The sequence below is a fragment of the Diospyros lotus genome, chromosome 1 (assembly GCF_014633365.1).
Source record: "Diospyros lotus cultivar Yz01 chromosome 1, ASM1463336v1, whole genome shotgun sequence".
Lineage (NCBI taxonomy): Eukaryota > Viridiplantae > Streptophyta > Magnoliopsida > Ericales > Ebenaceae > Diospyros > Diospyros lotus.
Genome location: NC_068338.1, coordinates 46,428,428 through 46,448,944, shown reverse-complemented (window position 1 = coordinate 46,448,944; position 20,517 = coordinate 46,428,428). Strand labels below are relative to the sequence as shown.

Here is a 20,517-nt window from a genome sequence, read left to right as displayed (position 1 = left end):
ATTTTCCTGCATAATAAATATATTATGTTTTGAACTATTTAATCAACTAATAAAATTATTTGAATGTTAAGAATAAGATATAATAAATATATATTGCTTAAAGATAAAATATATTTATTGGTACCTAGGGTTTAGCAACACCTTATATTTAAATAGTACAAGGCAAGAGCCAAATTCAATTTTTGAAACAAGTGGGGATCAAGTATATTTTAAGTATAAGCGTATTGATTTAGATAATTATGAAGCAGATCTAAGATTGTGAAAGAGTATTTATGATTATCATCTTAATGAGAGGGATGAAATTTGACAACCCTATTTATTGAGAGGTTCATGTCAATCGTGAAGCACCATTTTTCACCAAAAAAAAGAAAAGAAATAAAAAGCATCGTTCCAACCAAGATGGTTTGATGAGTTCAACAATTGATTAGATTATATTATTGAAAAATATGCCACATTTTATTTGTGTTGCTATCTCATGAGAGTATGTTGGCAAGCAACACATTAGAGGTGAATCTTTTGTTTCAAAGGAGTTCAAAAATTGAAAAAAAAAAAAAACAAAACAAAATACTTCAACAACATATAGAAGGCCCCATGAGTGCTCACAATTATGCTTGGAGCAAATGTTAAGTTTTAATGAATCAAATGCAATATATTGAAACTCTTTATTCTAGACAATCCAAACAAGTTCAAAAGGAGTATCGAATCCGTTTGACTATAATAGTAGCCTTTGTCCAATTTCTTTTGTGTCAATAATTGACATTTCATGGTCACAATGAATCTGAAGGTTCATTAAATCAAGGTAACTTTTTAGAACTTTTGAAATTTCTTGTTAATCACAACAAAAGTATCCACAATGTATGTTAAATAATGCTCCAAAAAATCTTAAAGTAATAGCTCATGATATTCAAAAAGAAATTGCAAATGCAACAATTGAAACTATTAATACAATAATTCATGATCTTGGAAATGATTTCTTTTCTATTTTAATTAATGAGTCTCGTGATATAGCAGTCAAATGACAAATGATCGTTCTATTGCGTTATGTGAATAAAGAGAGAAATGTCATTAAACGATTTATTGGTATAGTTCATGTTAATGACACGACTTCATTCTCACTTAAAGCAACAATACATTCATTATTCTCAAACCATGAGTTGAGTTTGTCAAAATTACATGTTAATTTTGCTTGTTTTCTAATATATACGTTTTGACAAGCAAAAGTGTATATCTTAATGTGGGGTCTTCATTAAGTTGAATCTTTGAATCTTTGTGTTCAAATTTCATCCGAATGATCTTGGGGAGAGCGGCATTTTTCTCTGATTCGTTTTTTCGATAAATTTAAATACGATCACAATTTATACACATTCAGAGTAGACTTTCGAGAAACAACTATCTTTCTCATATACTCCACCTTTACGTCGTGTGAATAGAACCCCTGAATGAATAATATTTAACAGTATGACTTTGCCTCCACACGTGAATAACTTGCCTTCTAACTAATACTATATTTTAATAATAATTTTATATTTCAAAATACCACAAAAATTCAAACATCTAATAATTTTTCTATTATTCTCTGTATGCTTTATTGGTGCCTGAGACTACTCTTTTTATTAGGATATCAGTGCGAGGTGACAATTGGGGTGAGGCTGTTCCAATTAACTGATGTCTCTTTTAAAATTATTTAACAATTATCCCTAAATTAAAACATTAATTGTTAGGCATGCTTGTCACTAATGGCCGGTCACCGTACAGAGTTATGCTATTTGTACAGAAATATTTTTACCGATTGATTTACAGGTGTGATATTTCGCGAGAAATTAGTGATATTTGAGATGTAAATTGAAGCAATTTATCACGATAAATTGGATTTGAAAAGCAGGAGATAGAGAGACGGGACAAAACTCAGCTCGTCATCCTCTTCGTCATTCTCCGATGAATCCGAGAAGCAAGACTAGTCTTCATCGTCCTCCTCGTCGAGCTGCTGGGTCCATTGAGGTCCTGAAGAAGGTAAGAACTTATCTTTGCATAATCGAAGAACTAAAAGCGGGTGGGTTATTACCAGAGCAAGATCGAGATTTGGATGGAGCTCCAGAAGAAGCAGCGGATCTACGAGCTGGGTTCGCTGCCGCCATTCTTGCTTGAAGAAGCCGTGCCCCTTGGATTATCTCTGGCAGCAGTACGATCGGGAGCATCACAGATTGAAGCAGCCGTTATCGACTTCTTCGCATTCAAATTTGATTTGATTTGTTTCTTCTTTCCATTTTCTTTCAGATATTCATTTCATGGTTGTGTACAGATTCAATCTGTTCTTTTTCCTTTGATTCTTCTTTTTTTTATTTACAAAATTTGTGGGTTTTGGGTCCATTTGGGAGATGTTCCTGATTTGGAACAAATTTTGGGTGAAGAAGAGAATAATATGTTTGTGTTCTGTAAATCTACCAATTCCAATCCATTTTTACTGATAAATGAATTGAATGGTGTCCCATTATGCTTTGCTTTGCAACTGCCGCCCTCTCATGGCTGATTCTGAACTCCTTAAGATTTAATCTTTTGGCAGTTTGAGTAAATCTTTGATTTGATGACTCCATTGACAACGAGAGAGAAACAGAGGCAGAGAGAGTATTTTGGGTCTTTAGGTTTGGCTCATTTGGTTATTTATCAGGGACAAATTGGTCATTTCATTATCCCTGTAAAATTTCTGTAAATATCTTTCTGTACAAATAGCATAACTCCACCGTACAAGCCCCAAAATGAACGGCATTTGATCGGCATGACATGATGAAAGCAGGTGAGGAATTTGAAGTCTCTGTTTCAGTTAAATTTATAATTAATTTTGCCGGCCAACTTTCGCTCTCAAGCAGGGCTGGATTTTCTCCTCCTTAAAATCAAACAGAATAACAAAGAGAGTTACGATTCCTGAAGCATGTGACCCTTATTGGCTACTCGCTCTGATTTTTGGAAATGACCCCATTAATTATGATTCTAATAATTTAATGATGATAAATTTTCACTAATCTCTTTGTTTAATACAAATCACATGAATTTTGATAATACTTTTTGATATGTATAAGGATCAAACCCCAAGAAAATAAATAAATTCAACGAGTGACTCACAAAATATTAAAAAAGAGACTTTAAGAAAAAAAAGAGTTGGACAAAAAACATATATCCAGGGAATATATTTCAATCCAATCATAAATGTCACTAATTCGTAACAAAACTCAAAAGTTAATGATAAAATAAAATGCCCAAAAAATCCTAAGATACCATCTCAACCAAGGGGTTCCGAAGAAGAAAATCTCGACAGGCTCCCTCAAAAGGAGTCCCCCACAAGGTTTTCTCATAATCAAAAATACAAATTTCAAAAATATTTTTAATAATTCTGTAAAGGATAAATTTTATTCATAAAAAATTTAAATCTTAATCGATCTCGGAATATTTATTAGAAACCTCTAAATTTCCTTTCGAATATGTGAACTTAGATTAAAAAAAAAAATGTCTTTAATAAGGATTCAAAAGGTTTGTAAATTTGATTTAAGTAACGAAGAGTTTGTGTAATAAATGTTATACTCCCTCTGGTTAATCTTGTTTTGTAGAGTTTTAATAATTTTAAAATAATTTTTTTGATAAATAAATTTATTATTGTATTTAAGTAATAATATTTTTTTATATTTCTAATTAAAAATAAATGGGAGAAAGCCCAAATGAGATATCCTTAAGTTTCTCCATATATATTATATACATTTTGTTGGGTATCTGTCTCATTTTTCTCCATTGAAATAAACAAGGAAAGTGAAGCATAACATTATCATATATATTATATACATTTTGTGGTTTGACTAAAATGAAATCATCTTCGGTTGTATACACCACAAATTAATTAATAGCATGAGGTCGAAATCAGTATTGGCATCATAATATTTCGTCCTTATCACAATAATTTGTATAAGTGCCTTTGCTATATGTAATATGTTTTTTTATGTTGCAGGGAGGGGTTTACGTTGACATATTTTAAGACCTTTGTTTCCTTTTGTTATTTCGAGTATTGGAGTGAGTTATCAATTTTTTCTTCAATATATTCATTTTATACCCTTTTATGAAAATTAATAAAATTTTTAATTTTCTCTATATATGTTGCTATAATTCTATTTGGAAAACCCTAATTAGATTTCTTTTTTTCTTTCTTATGTTAAAATAAATATATTTAACATAAGAAAATGAATATATATATATATATATATATAAGTGGAAATTGCAAAAGCTAACTCTGTCTCTCAGCTGACTCTGTCTCTCTCTCTCTCGCTCTCTCTAGATTTCCCTCTTTTTTATTCAGCCCATTGGCCACCTCCGTTTCTCCAACTCCATTACATTTCTTATCCCTGCCTCCTCTTCTTCTTCTTCTTCTTCTTCTTCTTCTTAACGTTTGATTTGCAATTTCCCGGGAGCATCTATCTGGTCAGATCACTCGTCTCTCGAGAAAATGAAGGTTAGCTTTCTAATACCATCACTTTTTTGCCTTTTGATTGATTCTGATTCTCCCCATCCATCTCCGTTTTTCTCTTTGGCATCTTTTCCGTCGAAATTGTTCCGATTCTTGCTATATATAAATATAATGGACTCTTTAAGTACTAAAGCTTAATTTGCTGATGACAGAAGGTGGTGCTGAAACTGGATATGCACGACGACAAGTGCAAGAAGAAAGCCATGAAGAGAGTCTCCGGCCTTGCAGGTACCGATCCTTAATTTGAATCCTAATTCCTAAACGACCAAACCCATATCTCGAAACGCCGAATTAATTCCCCAATTCGCATTCGTTTTCTCTAATATTTTAATTTCTGCAGGAGTTGAATCAATTGACATGAACGCGAAGGACAGCAAATTGACTGTAACAGGGGATGTGGATCCAGTCGAAGTGGCGGGCAAGCTGAGGAAGATCTGCCACACAGAGATCGTGTCGGTTGGGCCGGCGAAAGAAGAGAAAAAGGCGAAGGAGCCAGAGCCGAAGAAGGATTCGCCGAAGAAAACTCCGGAGGACGAGTACGTGGCTTGGTTCCTGAAGACTTACGGGTACCACCCGGCAACTATCTATTACCACCGTTCTTTGCCCACCGTTTCCACCTCTTTACCTTCTGTAAACCCCACACAGCCCACTGCTCACCAGTTCCCTGGATCTGCCCCTGTTAATTACAGACCCGTAGAAGAGGATCCGAATGGCTGTGTTATTTGCTGAATTCGCAGTTGTTGCCATGAAGCACGGCTGGGTGGGGAAAAAGGATTACCTTCCAGCAAAACAGAAAAGAAAGAGGGAAGTAGTTTTATTTTGTGGTGATGGTTTTGATTTTGGGACTTTTGTTTTTGTAAATGATGATTGGGGGCTTTATGTTCGGTGGGTGGTGGTCTTTTGTTTTCAATAATTTTCATTAAATTTGATGTTCTAATCTGCCATCTTCAATTGATTGCCTTAATTTTACATAAATTTGAAATCTTTCTCATGCTTAGATTAAACACGTTAAGCATGTGTTTGATTACACATATTTATTATAAAAAATATATAATTAGTACATATATTTTTTATGGAAACAATCAAATACTCTTAAGGTATGTTTGATTGTATTACTTAGAATTTAATTCTAAATAATATTAGCTAGAAAACAAAAATCATCCTACCCCCTTAGAAAATAAATTTTATGGAAAAAAAAAGCTTTAAATGCTTATACCATACACATTTTTTCATAAAAAAATTAAGAGTATTTGATTACTTTCCGTTACATATTTTCTATGATAAATATGTGCAATCAAACACTCTTAATTTTCTTATAAAAAAATATAAATGATATAAACATTTAAATTTTTTTTCATAAAATTCATTTTTTAAGTAGATGAGGTGATTTTTGTTTTCTAGACAATCATTACCTAGAATTAAATTTTAGGTAATGGAATCAAACACACCTTAAGAATTGATTATGTTATATTTATTAAATAATTTAAAATTTAAAGACAAATTAAAATAAGTAGAATTCATATAATTCACTTGTTCAATAAGATTAATGCATGAAATAATAATGAAAATATTTTTATTTTTTATTATTATTATAAAAACAACTCAATGTTATGGAGAAAAGTATTAAATAACATTTTAATTTTGCCTATTTTCTATTACATGTGTCTGACAAGCAAAAGTGCCAATATTTCAACGCTGGCAAAGGAGGACCCAAAGAAAGATCTAAAGAACGAGTACATGGTTTGGTACTTGAAGATTTACTGGTACCACCCGACAACTATCTAGTACCAACCTCCTAAAATTTGCTTATTTTCAAGTACATGTGTCGTGACAACCAAAATTGCCAATATTTCAATGGAGGGTCCTCGTCTCCTAAAGTTGAACCCTTTTAAAACATATCACTGCGTGATGAACAATAAAGAGATTTAATAATTTTAATGAAATTGAGAAGAAAAAATCAGCAGAGGGCAAGAGGATGAAAAAAGTTTTGTGGAGATAGTTTTGGAGAGTTGTATCAAAAGAAAATTTTTATTTAAGACATACATGATTTGATGAACTATTCCTACGACAATTTGTAGACAGACATATTAAAAATGATGGCCAATGCTCCAAGTCTGTAGGCTTACGACTTTCCCTTTTAGTTTAGCAATAAATAAACAATTTTGGATAAAAGTTTACTTTTAGGGGATCACATTTTGAGGTTATAATTTAATTTTTAAATAAAAACAAGCATTTAATTCATGCCACATTATACTCTTCTCTTAATTCTGAAATGAATGATATTAGTTTGAGTAAAAATAAAAAAAAAACTATTGCCCATCTTTTAACATCTAAATAATTTTGTTAGTTAATAATAAATCTGTTACATTTTAAATATAATAAATATACCTTATTTAAAAATTAAATATATTTATTATTATTATTATTATTATTTAACAAGCCACAAAATGAACGGCATTTGATCGGCATGACATGATGAAAGCAGGGTGAGAGGGGCGTGAGGAACTTGAACCCTATGTTTCAAGTAAGATAGTGTTTGTTATTTATAAATTGAAAAAATAAGATATAAAAAATAGTTTAAATTTTTATTATTTTTAATATATTTGTTAAATTTATTTAACTATTCTTAAAAAAAAAATCACATAACTTTTTATTTGATATTTTTCAGATATACTTATATCTTCACTTTATATAAACATATCATATATCTTACGGATAAAAAAAAATGACGTATATTTTAAAAAATTTAATAAAAATATTAAAATATTTCCCAAGTTTATTTTAATTATTTCATATTTTAATTTAAAAAATATTTTAATTTTATATTGATATAATTGTATTTCACTCATTTTAACAAATACTACTTAAATTTATAATTAATTTTCCCACTGCTCCAAACCATTTGCTTGCTCTCCTTTCTTGGATTTTCTCCTTCTAAATAAAAAAGATTAACAAAGAGAGTTACGATTCGAAGCATTTGATTCTTTTTGGCTGCTTGCTCTGATTTTTCAAAATGACCCCATCATGATTATAATTTAATGATGATAAATTTTCGCTAATCTCTTTGTTTAATATTAATCACATTAATTTTGATAATACTTTTTTGATATGTACATTGACTAAAGTCCAGTAAAATTAATTTAACAAGAGACTAAAAAAAACAGACTCTAAAAGAAAAAAAAACTTAGATAAAAGAATTTATCAAATAAATACCGTTCAATCCAATCATAAAACTCACAAAATAACACAAAACTCAAAAACTAAAAATAAAATAATAGGCCCAAAAGATCTTAGGAGATCATCTTTAGTTGAAAGTTCCTCCCAAAAGTATCAACAAACTCTATTAAAAAAAGTCATTTATATAATATTCTCATAATTAAAATTATAAACAAGATAACTCTAAAAATCTTTTTACAAATTTTATAAGAGATAAATTTTATTCACAAAAAGTTCAAATCCTAATCGATCTCGAAACATTTATTACAAACCTCAAAACTTCTCTATGAATAGGTGAACTTACGTTAAAAAAAGATATGTCTCTAATAAGAATTCAAGGGATCTACAAATTCTACAATACTCTAAAAAAAATTAATTAGATTAGATTAAAGTCGGTGTCAAGTTGAAGCTAGTGGAGATGTGGTTTGACTTAAATGAAATCATCTTGGCCTGTATATATACATCACAAATTAATTGTCTTTCATCCTTATCACTATAATTCGTACACATGCCTTTGCCATGTAATATTATTTTATGTTGCAGTGAGGGGCTTACGTTAACATACTTTTAAGTCCTTTAATTGTTTCCTTTTGTTACTAAGAGTTTGAGTTTTTAGTTTAAAATTGAATGTATGGCAACACTTCACATTTCTCAATTAAATTCATTAGGATTGAATTGGAATAGAATAGTCGAAACCAATCTTAACAAACTCTGATTAGATTGGAGTGAGTTAATCAAATTTTTCTTCAATATGTTCATTTTATACCCTTTTAGGAAAATTAATAAAATTTTTAATTTTCTCTGTGTTGCCTAATTCTATTTGGAAAACCCTAATTAGATTTCTTTTTTTTCTTTCTTATGTTAAAATAAATATATTTTCACATTAATTACGTATTTTCTAATTATAAATTATACAAAATTTACTAAAATATATTTTCCATTACTAATCCTTTTTGTAAAATACCCATAGTTGGTCAAATTATGACAAAATTTTGTTAAAATATACTTTATATGTAATAAAGTACATATCATTAGCTGGGATTTCGTAAAATACCCATAGTGGGCCACCACTATCATTAGCGGGGATTTCGTTGCAAAGCGTTGTTGAGACATCAAGCACGTAAACTAAATAAAAACACCCATTTCTCTTCTTTTTTTTCTCTATTAGTCTCCCTCAAAATTTTATAAGATAAGTTAGATTGAATACCTTTGATTTACATTAAAAAAATAAAAAACACAATTAATATTTAGAAAATAATTATAATAATAATATCTTATAATTTTACAATTTGAGATACATTTTTTGTTTTTATTAAAATTATTAATATAACAAAAAAAACCTCTACATTTTCTCTCACAATTCCTTTATCTTCCTTGTTTGTTTGTCAAATTAGTTAAAATGTGACAGTTTATTTATCTCTTTTCATGTGGTTCGAATTAAAAAGAGATTAATAACAGATAATTAAATTATAGTTAGTTTGTTTGTAAGCACCTCCGTCCGGATATCTCAACCACTCGATCTATCCAAATGAAAGCGCTTACGTAAGGGAAGATAAGCAAATACAAGACAAAATGCCCTGACATGCATTCATAAAAGAAATGCCACAGCGAAAGCAAAATGATATACATGCATGTCCGCAGGTACCCCGCTGATACAGCGGTCATGGAGTATATAAAAATACATACAGACCCTGTGCCCACAATAGGAGGTACAAATGACAACCTGGCACAATCAAAAATAAAAGACAACGACTCTAGCAAAACATCAGAGATGACGGGGGCAGCTAACTGTACACCTTACCAACGTGGCCGGCTGCTAAGTGGAACGATCCTCGCCCTCGACCTTTGCTTTACCCTTACCTGGAATGATGGAAAGCAAGGTGAGTCGCAAGACTCAGGAAGTTTATAAGAAATGAAATGCTATAAATAAAAGAAGAAACCATCCCAAACACAGCCCCACAAGTACACACAAGTCATGAGACACTACAACACAATAGTGCAGTATAGTAAGAGCACATACCGGTCCTTGGGGCCCACACAAGACACCTGGCACCCAAGTCCCATACCAACATGCCGCTGCCCTGAAAGGCAACAATATCCTCAACAAACCTGTGCGCACTATCCCGGGGCGATACTCCCGTCACCCGTATCCACGTCGGTACTCCCGACAACCGAGCCATAGGCTCCCTCGGAACGGTACTCCCGTCCGAGAACTAAATACTATCAGTAGCCATGCAATGCACATAAAATGCAATGGCGTAGTGAGCATCAACGTGATACCAGGCGCCCATACATCCAAGCATCAGGCCATGCTCCGCCCATATAGTAAGCCACACAAGATGCATATGCCCGTGCTGGATGCATCATAATCAAGCTAAAATGCCCGTGACCAAGCATAACCAAATCATGTTAATCCCAACATGCAGCTCGTACCCATGTGCACATCAAGCCATGCAACGAGAATAAAATATAAGCAGGCATGCTATAATCACATAACGGCTAAGCAAGTTAGCAGTGCCTGGCACCGGTCAATGGTCAGTGGGTAGGAGAGACTCGCCGGCGGCCTAAGGTAGTCCGTACGACAGTCACTCCGTCACCGAACCGTCGATCCTAGCCCCCACTGCACAACTGCTCCAGCCAGAAAATAACCAAAAATCCAATTAATACCCGAACCGCTAAGAACCTAGCCCCGGGTGTGTATGGCATCATTCCCAACAGGCAGGGGGTGGTACAAACCCCCGTAGGCAACCAACGAATAAAACCCACGAGATCCATTTAATAAATTAAATCTTAAACTAACCGTTTAAAACTTCATAATTAATTAATAGCCGAAACAAACGAAGGGAGGTCCAATAAATCGCCAACGAAAGAAACGACGAGATAGGTAAGAAGAACTTGCCTTAACAGAGATATCCTTGGGCTTGTTGGGTCCAAAAGCAGTAAAAATTATACAAACTGTAATATCCCAATTATTTGTCAAAATTAATAAAATTAGACGCAAAACGAAATTCTGATCGTACAGAATATTAATTACTAGCTGCTCTACATACCTGGATAATTAAATCAGGGATTAAACGGAGTTTAATCCAATTTTTGAAGCCCCAAAATCTCAAATTTACGTCGCGAGCTCGCTGCCATTTTCTGCAATTTTCCTTACTGCTTGCTGTTCAAATTCACGCCCGAAATCGAGCTAAATTGCGGCCAAAAACGAGTGGGGAGGGAGGCGCCACGTGGCAGCACGCGGCAGGCCGCTGGGGGAGGCCACCGCCTCCTTCGAAACGACGCCGTTTTGATGCCTATGGCTGAATTAAATCAGCCAAAATTTCCCCTCCTCGCGCGCAGCCCCCCCGATTCGATCCCTCATGTGCTGCCTGGCCGCCTCGCGCGCGAACCGCCCGCGCCCACGCTCGCATCTAACCTATATATGTTTTAAGTTATATTTAATGTGACTTTTGGCCTCTTCCGCGATTCACGCCAGCACCCCTAAACTTTCATTATATACACAAACATCCACTATAATAATTACAAAAACGCCCAGAACTTTCTAAAAATCACACAAATTAATTTATTTTAATTTTTTTTCTTTTTCCAGAAATTCCTAAATAACAAAATTAATTTATCTTAATTTCTTATTTCCTTAAAATCACATAAGTAAATTTTATTAAATCACAACAAATTATTTTAATATTTCTTTTAATTTAAATTACCCCAAAATTAAATTAAATTGGCATTTACGGGGCGTTACAAATCCTCCCCCCCTTAAAAGAATTTCGTCCCCGAAATTCGTACCTGGCTAGGCAAACAACTGAGGATGAAGTCGCCTCATGTCCTCCTTTAGCTCCCAAGTAACCTCCTCAGGGGTATGCCGCTGCCACTGGACCTTCACATAGGGAATCGTGCGGCTACGGAGCACTTTTTCTTTCCGATCCACGATACTGGTAGGCAACTCGATGTACGACGCGTCCTCTTGCACCACGAGCGGATGATAATCAATGACATGCCCGGGATCTGCCACGTACTTGCGGAGCATAGAAACATGAAAGACATCATGTACATGGGCTAACTGAGGGGGTAAAGCTAACCGGTATGCCAACGATCCGACTCGCTCCAATATCTCGAACGGTCCCACATAGCGAGAACTCAACTTGCCAGATACTCCGAAGCGTCGAACACCCCTCATCGGCATAACTCGAAGGAAAACATGATCACCCACATCAAACTCCAAATCTCGGCGTCGTCTATCAGCATAACTCTTCTGACGGTCCTGAGCTGCCTTCATCCTAGCCCGAATCAACTTGATCTTTTCTGTCATCTGCTCCACCAACTCCGGTCCAAGTAACGCTCACTCCCCAGTCTCGGTCCAGCAAAGCGGTGACCTACACGGCCGCCCATATAATGCCTCAAATGGTGCCATCCCAATGTTGGCCTGGAAGCTATTATTGTAAGCAAACTCCACCAACGACAAATGGTCATCCCAACTCCCATGAAAATCCAGTACATAGGCGCGGAGCATATCCTCCAAAGTCCGAATGGTCCGCTCCGACTGCCCGTCAGTCTGAGGATGGAAGGCTGTACTGAAAGTCAGTTGAGTCCCCATAGCACTCTGCAACGCCTCCCAAAATCGTGAGGTAAATCGAGGATCCCTGTCTGACACAATGTTAGCTGGGACTCCGTGCAGTCTCACCACCTCGTCAATGTATAATGTGGCCAGTCGATGAATAGGATAGGTCTTCTTGACAGGTAGAAAGTGCGCTGATTTGGTCAATTGATCGATAATCACCCATATCGAATCGAATCCCCGAATAGATCATGGCAATCCTGAGACAAAATCCATAGCTATGCGTTCCCACTTCCACTCCGGCACAGATAAAGGTCGTAACAATCCTGCGGGCCTCTGGTGCTCAGCCTTAACCTGCCGGCACACTAAACATCGCGATACAAATTCTGCTACGCTCCTCTTCATGCCGCTCCACCAATACTGACGCCGTAAGCCCTGATACATCTTCGTCGCTCCAGGATGGATAGTATAGGGAGAACGATGAGCTTCCTCTAGGATCCTCTGCCTGATATCACCGTCACTCGGCACACAAATCCGCCCATGGAATAATAGCAAACCATTATCCCTCTGGTTGTACCCCAATGGGCCAAATCTCTCCATATCAGCCATAATCTCGCCAAGCTCCACATCCTGTCGTTGTCGATCACGAGTCTGACCCTCTAGATCTGAATGGATACTCATGGCAGCACAATAGAGTGTAGGATTGTCTGATGCCATTGAGATAGTAAGATCACTCATCTGCTCCAATAAGGACCACTCCTGCACCATCATAGCTGCAGCTGATGCTCCACGACGACTCAATGCATCTGCAACCACATTGGCTTTATCTGGATGATAGAGGATCTCGCAATCATAATCTTTAAGCAACTCTAACCAACGACGTTGTCTCATATTGAGTTCCCTCTGTGAGAAGAGGTACTTAAGACTCTTGTGATCAGTGTAAATCTGGACTCTCTCACCATAAAGATAATGCCTCCAAATCTTCAAGGCAAACACTACGGCCGCTAACTCCAGATCATGTGTAGGGTAATTCTCTTCGTGCCTCTTCAACTGTCTGGATGCATAAGCATTCACTCGGCCGTCCTGCATCAAAACACATCCCAACCCTGCATACGAGGCATCACTGTAAACAGTAAATAACTCACCACTCCTGGGTATCGTTAGTACTGGCGCCGAAGTCAACCGCCGTTTCAACTCCTAGAATGATCTCTCGCAAGACTCATCCCAAATAAATCTGGCGCCCTTCCTTGTCAGCTTCGTCAGGGGAGAAGCAAGCCGTGCAAAACCCTCTATGAACCGTCGATAATATCCGGCAAGGCCAAGAAAACTCCGAATCTCTGTCACTGTCATCGGTCTCGGCCAATCCATCACGGCTCTAGTCTTCTCTGGGTCTACTGAGATACCCTCTCCTGAGACCACGTGTCCCAAGAATACCACTCGGGTCTGCCAAAACTCACATTTCGAAAACTTGGCATATAACTGCTCATCTCTGAGCTTCTGCAGAACCACGCTCAGATGCACCTCGTGTGTCTCAGGGTTCGGTGAGTAAATTAGGATGTCGTCAATGAAAACTATGACAAAAGAATCCAAATATTCCTTGAATACCCTATTCATCAGATCCATGAACACTGCAGGTGCATTGGTCAGCCCAAATGGCATGACCACAAACTCATAATGGTCGTAACGTGTACGAAATGCGGTCTTTGCAATATCCTCATCTCTGACTCGCACTTGATGATAACCTGACCGCAAATCTATCTTGGAAAACATCGATGCACCACGCAACTGATCCAGTAAATCATCCACACGGGGTAGGGGGTACTTATTCTTGATTGTTACCTGATTAAGCTGTCGGTAGTCTATACACAGTCGCATGGACCCGTCTTTCTTACGCACAAATAATACTGGAGCCCCCCATGGCGATGTGCTCGGTCAAATAAACCCTCTCTCCAAAAGATCTTGCAACTGCACCTTGAGTTCTTTTAATTCAATGGCAGCCATACGGTAAGGAGTCTTGGAAATAGACTGCGTACCTGGTATCAGATCGACTGCAAAATCAATCTCCCGGTGCGGTGGTAGTCCCGGCAACTCATCTGGGAACACATCTGGAAAGTCTCGCACCACAGGATAGGCAGCCAACTCCTTCTTCTCCCCAGCTATCACAGTCACAAATGTAAAATAGGCTTCACACCCACGTCGTATAAGCCTCTCGGCGTGCATAACCGATATCATCGGCGTAGTCACCACAGGCTTCACACCCCGATATGTAACAACTGGTCTCCCCGGGTGCTCAAATGAAATTACCTTCCGACGACAATCAACTCGAGCATAGTGCCGTGAGAGCCAATCCATACCCAACAGTAAATCAAAATCCTGGATCGCCAAAACAATAAGATCCCCTAAAAATACCTAGTCATGAATCCCTATCTCGCAATCCCTGACCATGTCACTCCCCAACAATACCATCCCTCCCGGTGTCGAAACAGATAAATCATATGGTAAGGGGGCACACGGGATTGGGATCTTATGCAACAAATGAGGTGCTATAAAAGAGTGAGTAGAACCTGTATCAAATAAAGCACGTACATCGTGGCCATGAAGAGAAAGTATACATTGTACCATATCACTGCCCTCAGCTGCCTCGGCGGTTGACACTGCAAACGTCTTCCCTGCTGTAAGTCAACAAACTCGAACACCTTCTGCTCTCTGACCCAAGCCGGTATATAAGTCTCATTGAATGCCGCGACAAACTGTGCCCATGTCGGGCCCCCATCACCATATCGCTGTTTGGTGGTCTCCCACCACCGCTCGGCGTCACCTCGCAATAGGAAGGTTCCCAGTCGAACTCTATGGGCCTCTGCACAGCCTATAGATCGTAAATGCTTCTCCCCAGCCAGTAGCCAATCCTCGGCCTCTGTCGTATCGGCGCCTCCACTAAAATCTGGTGGACGTAAGGCCATAAAGTCCTTAAGCAATGCAGCACCAGACCTATTCCCATCTCTCGGAGTACCTGAATGTGATGCTTGGACCGTAGTAGTCCTACCATCACGACTGCGCTCCTAACGCAACTGAGATGCTGTCAGTACATCTACAGCTTGTAAAATACCCGCTAATGTCTCCTGCATATCTGGTGGCCCTGGCTGTCTCTGCTCTCTCGCACCTATAGCCTGAACCTCCGGAGTAGGGACAAGGTACCCTCTACCTCGCATCGGCGATCTACCACGATCTCGTCCACGACGTGCGTCCATGATACCTATACAACCAGAATTAATTAGAACGCATTTCGTAATAACAGACACGTCCTAACACTCTATCTCTACCTAACAGCCTTGGTGTACAGTTACTTGTCCCCCAAATTGACTTAATGACGCTCTGATACCAACATTGTAAGCACCCCCGTCCGGATATCCCAACCACTCGGTCTATCCAAATGAAAGCGCTTACGTAAGGGAAGATAAGCAAATACAAGACAAAATGCCCTTACATGCATTCATAAAAGAAATGCCACAGCGGAAGCAAAATGATATACATGCATGTCCGCAGGTACCCCGCTAATACAGCGGTCATGGAGTATATAAAAATACATACAGACCTTGTGCCCACAATAGGAGGTACAAATGACAACCTGGCACAGTCAAAAATAAAAGACAACGACTCTAGCAAAACATCAGAGATGACGGGGGCAGCTAACTGTACACCTTACCAACGCGGCCGGCTGCTAAGTGGAACGATCATCGCCCTCGGCCTTTGCTTTACCCTTACCTGGAATTATGGAAAGCAAGGTGAGTCGTAAGACTCAGCAAGTTTATAAGAAATGAAAGGCTATAAATAAAAGAAGAAACCATCCCAAACACAGCCCCACAAGTACACACAAGTCATGAGACACTACAACACAATAGTGCAGTACAATAAGAGCACATACCGGTCCTTGGGGCCCACACAAGACACCTGGCACCAAAGTCCCATACCAACCTGCCGCTGCCCTGAAAGGCAACAATATCCTCAACAAACCTGTGCGCACTGTCCCGGGGCGGTACTCCCGTCACCCGTATCCACGTCGGTACTCCCGACAACTGAGCCATAGGCTCCCTCGGAACGGTACTCCCGTCCGAGAACTAAATACTATCAGTAGCCATGCAATGCACATAAAATGCAATGGCGTAGTGAGCATCAACGTGATACCAGACGCCCATACATCCAAGCATCAGGCCATGCTCCGCCCATATAGTAAGCCACACACGATGCATATGCCCGTGCTGGATGCATCATAATCAAGCTAAAATGCCCGTGACCAAGCATAACCAAATCATGTTAATCCCAACATGCAGCTCGTACCCATGTGCACATCAAGCCATGCAACGAGAATAAAATATAAGCAGGCATGCTATAATCACATAACGGCTAAGCAAGTTAGCAGTGCCTGGCACCGGTCAACGGTCAGTGGGTAGGAGAGACTCGCCGGCGGCCTAAGGTAGTCCGTACGACAGTCACTCCGTCACCGAACCGTCGATCCTAGCCCCCACTGCACAACCGCTCCAGCCAGAAAATAACCAAAAATCCAATTAATACCCGAACCGCTAAGAACCTAGCCCCGGGTGTGTATGGTATCATTCCCAACAGGCAGGGGGTGGTACAAACCCCCGTAGGCAACCAACGAATAAAACCCACGAGATCCATTTAATAAATTAAATCTTAAACTAACCGTTTAAAACTTCATAATTAATTAATAGCCGAAACAAACGAAGGGAGGTCCAATAAATCGCCAACGAAAGAAACGACGAGATAGGTAAGAAGAACTTGCCTTAACAGAGATATCCTTGGGCTTGTTGGGTCCAAAAGCAGTAAAAATTATACAAACTGCAATATCCCAATTATTTGCCAAAATTAATAAAATTGGACGCAAAACGAAATTCTGACTGTACAGAATATTAATTACTAGCTGCTCTACATACCTGGATAATTAAATCAGGGATTAAACGGAGTTTAATCCAATTTTTGAAGCCCCAAAATCTCAAATTTACGTCGCGAGCTCGCTGCCATTTTCTGCAATTTTCCTTACTGCTTGCTGTTCAAATTCACGCCCGAAATCAGGCTAAATTGCGGCAAAAAACGAGTGGGGAGGGAGGCGCCACGTGGCAGCACGCGGCAGGCCGCTGGGGGAGGCCACCGCCTCCTTCGAAACGACGCTGTTTTGACGCCTATGGCTGATTTAAATCAGCCAAAATTTCCCCTCCTCGCGCGCAGCCCCCGCGATTCGATCCCTCATGCGCTGCCTGGCCGCCTCGCGCGCGAACCGCCCGCATCTAACCTATATATGTTTTAAGTTATATTTAATGTGACTTTTGGCCTCTTCCGCGATTCACGCCAGCACCCCTAAACTTTCATTATATACACAAACATCCACTATAATAATTACAGAAATGCCCAGAACTTTCTAAAAATCACACAAATTAATTTATTTTAATTTTTTTTCTTTTTCCAGAAATTCCTAAATAACAAAATTAATTTATATTAATTTCTTATTTCCTTAAAATCACATAAGTAAATTTTATTAAATCACAACAAATTATTTTAATATTTTTTTTAATTTAAATTACCCCAAAATTAAATTAAATTGACATTTACGAGGCGTTACATTGTTATACTAGAAGAAAAGAGATAATATAAGAAAAATATGAAAGTAGTTTTGTTATATTAAATTTTTAATATTGATAAAATAGTAATTAAAATTATAACTAAACTATCATTGAATCAAAGAAAAATTAATGACAGACAATTAGATTGTAGTTAGTTTGTTATATGAGAAGAAAAAAGAAAATGAGAGAAAAAATATAAAAGTAGTTTTATTAAATTAAATTTTTAAACATTCATAACAAATAATAAAAAATTATAACTAAAATTACAAAGTAAAAGGAAATTTCGATAATTTTTTAAATATAAAAAACATATTTTTATCTTTTCAGTAAATGTAATTTATCCAATTTTCACATGATTGCATCAGCACCGGAGGAGGAAGCGATGTCGTGAAAGCGAGTGGGAGACACGCGTACGGTTCCGAGAAGCTGCTGATGCCAGCGAACTTCTATCTTTTTGAATTTTGATAAAAATAAAATGTAATAAATAGAGATTAGTTGGAAATAAAATATATTTATTATTTTTCAATATTGTTAATGGTAATAGTTAAATAATAATAAATATACCTTATTTTTAAAATTCATTCATTACATTTTATTTTCAACATTCAAATAATTATATTAATTTATTAATGTAGTTTTTGTTAAAATTAATAAGATAAAGTTAAAATACTTTTTTGATCAAAATATAAAATTGTTAAAATAAATTTGATAAATATTTTAATATTTTTATCAAACTTTTTGTTAATTTTTTTAAATATATCGGGAGATTTATGGGTTATTTTTTATTTATAATATTTAAAATAAATTTATCTAAAAAAATAAATAAATTTATCTAAATAATTTTAGATAAAAGGTCTCATACTTTCTTTTTGAAAAGTTATCACATAAATTTAATAAATGTAATAAAAATAATTTTTGTTTAAATGATTTTATATTTTATTTTTTTAATTTTTTTTTTTATTAACAAATACTATTTAAATAGTTTTAAACATAATACATTTATGATCAACTATAAAAATTATTTAAATATTAAAAATATGTTAAAATAAATACTATTATTTAAAATAAAATATATTTATTATTATTTAATCATTACATTAGCCATTATATTGAAATCAAACGTAATCGACGCGGTTCGCTGAATGTCCCAAAATAAAATAAAGACAAAGACCCTTAAGAGCCAAGAGTTGACTGACACTCGCGCGAGGCCCCCTTTGCACACACTTAAAAAATGGCCTCCCCGACCACGTGCGAATGGGCCCTCCGTTTTCAACGCAATGCTTCTGCGATGATTCGCGTTGGTCGTTGATTTGAACATTACTGAAAACGTGGCGGCTCAAAGTTTCTACCAACGACGCCGTTTTTAATGATCTAAACCGAGATTTTGATCCGCCTGCCACTGGAAAATGTTGACTTAGACCTTGACGAGGCAGATGATTCTCTCTCTCTCTAACTCTCTCTATAGATTTCCCTCTTATTTATTCAGCCCATTGCCACCTCCGTTTCTGCAACTCCATTACACTTCTTCTCCCTGCTTCCTTTTCTTCTTCTTAACGTTTGATTTACAATTTTCCCGGAGCATCTATCTGCTCAGATCACTCGTTTCTCGAGAAAATGAAGGTTAGCTTTCTAATCCCATCACTTTTTGGCCTTTTGATTAATTCTGATTCTCCCCATCCATCTCCGTTTTTCATTTTGGCATCTTTTCCGTCAAAATTCTTCAGATTCTTACTATATATATATATATAATCGACTCTTAAGTACTAAAACTTAATTTGCTGATGACAGAAGGTGGTGCTGAAACTGGATATTCATGACGACAAGTGCAAGAAGAAAGCTATGTCCAGAGTCTCCGGCCTTTCAGGTACCGATCCTTAATTTGAATCCGAAACCACCAAGCCTATATCTCGAAACGCCGAATTAATTCCCCAAATCGCATTCGTTTTCTCTTATATTTTAATTTCTGCAGGAGTTGAATCAATTGACATGAACGCAAAGGACAGCAAATTGACGGTAACAGGGGATGTGGATCCAGTCAAAGTGGCGGACAAGCTGAGGAAGATCTGCCACACAGAGATCTTGTCGGTCGGGCCGGCGAAAGAAGAGAAAAAGCCGGAGGCGCCAAAGCCGGCGAAGGAGGACCCGAAGAAAGATCCGAAGGAGGAGTACGTGGCTTGGTTCCAGAAGACTTACGGGTACCACCCGGCAACTTTCTATTACCACCATGCTCCAACGTATGGTGACTATTACAGACCCGTAGAAGAGGATCCGACTGGTTGTGTTATTTGCTGAATTCCCAGTTGTTGCCATGAATCACGGCTGGGTGGGGAAAAAGGATCACCTTCCAGCAAAACATAAAAGAAAGAGGGAAGTGTTTTATATTTTGTGGTGATGGTTTTGATTTTGGGACTTTTGTTTTTGTAAATGATGATTGGGGGCTTTATGTTCAGTGGGTGGTGGCGTTTTGTTTTCTATAATTTTCATTAAATTTGATATTGTAATCTCAGTTGATTGATTGTCTTAATTTTACATGGATGTGGACATCTTTATTATAAAAACAATTCAATGTTATGGAAAAAAGTAGTAAATAACATTTTAATTTT

General features: G+C 37.1%; 2 protein-coding genes across 3 annotated transcripts; both read left to right on the top strand.

Moving 5' to 3' along the window:
• The first annotated feature begins 4,268 nt into the window (after positions 1–4,268).
• Positions 4,269–5,441, top strand: LOC127812577 (heavy metal-associated isoprenylated plant protein 39-like). 2 transcript variants are annotated; one of them, XM_052353017.1, is made up of 4 exons: positions 4,269–4,489; positions 4,657–4,732; positions 4,845–5,070; positions 5,194–5,441. In XM_052353017.1, the coding sequence occupies exons 1-4, from the start codon at positions 4,484–4,486 to the stop codon at positions 5,231–5,233; spliced, it is 348 nt and encodes a 115-aa protein (XP_052208977.1). In that variant the 5' UTR covers positions 4,269–4,483; the 3' UTR covers positions 5,234–5,441. The 2 variants fall into 2 exon arrangements, with proteins under 2 accessions (XP_052208977.1, XP_052208970.1); XM_052353010.1 differs by having other exon boundaries at positions 4,274–4,489; positions 4,845–5,441.
• Positions 5,442–19,385: 13,944 nt separating this feature from the next.
• Positions 19,386–20,443, top strand: LOC127812609 (heavy metal-associated isoprenylated plant protein 12-like). The gene is made up of 3 exons (XM_052353047.1): positions 19,386–19,534; positions 19,703–19,778; positions 19,884–20,443. The coding sequence occupies exons 1-3, from the start codon at positions 19,529–19,531 to the stop codon at positions 20,204–20,206; spliced, it is 405 nt and encodes a 134-aa protein (XP_052209007.1). The 5' UTR covers positions 19,386–19,528; the 3' UTR covers positions 20,207–20,443.
• Positions 20,444–20,517: the final 74 nt, after the last annotated feature.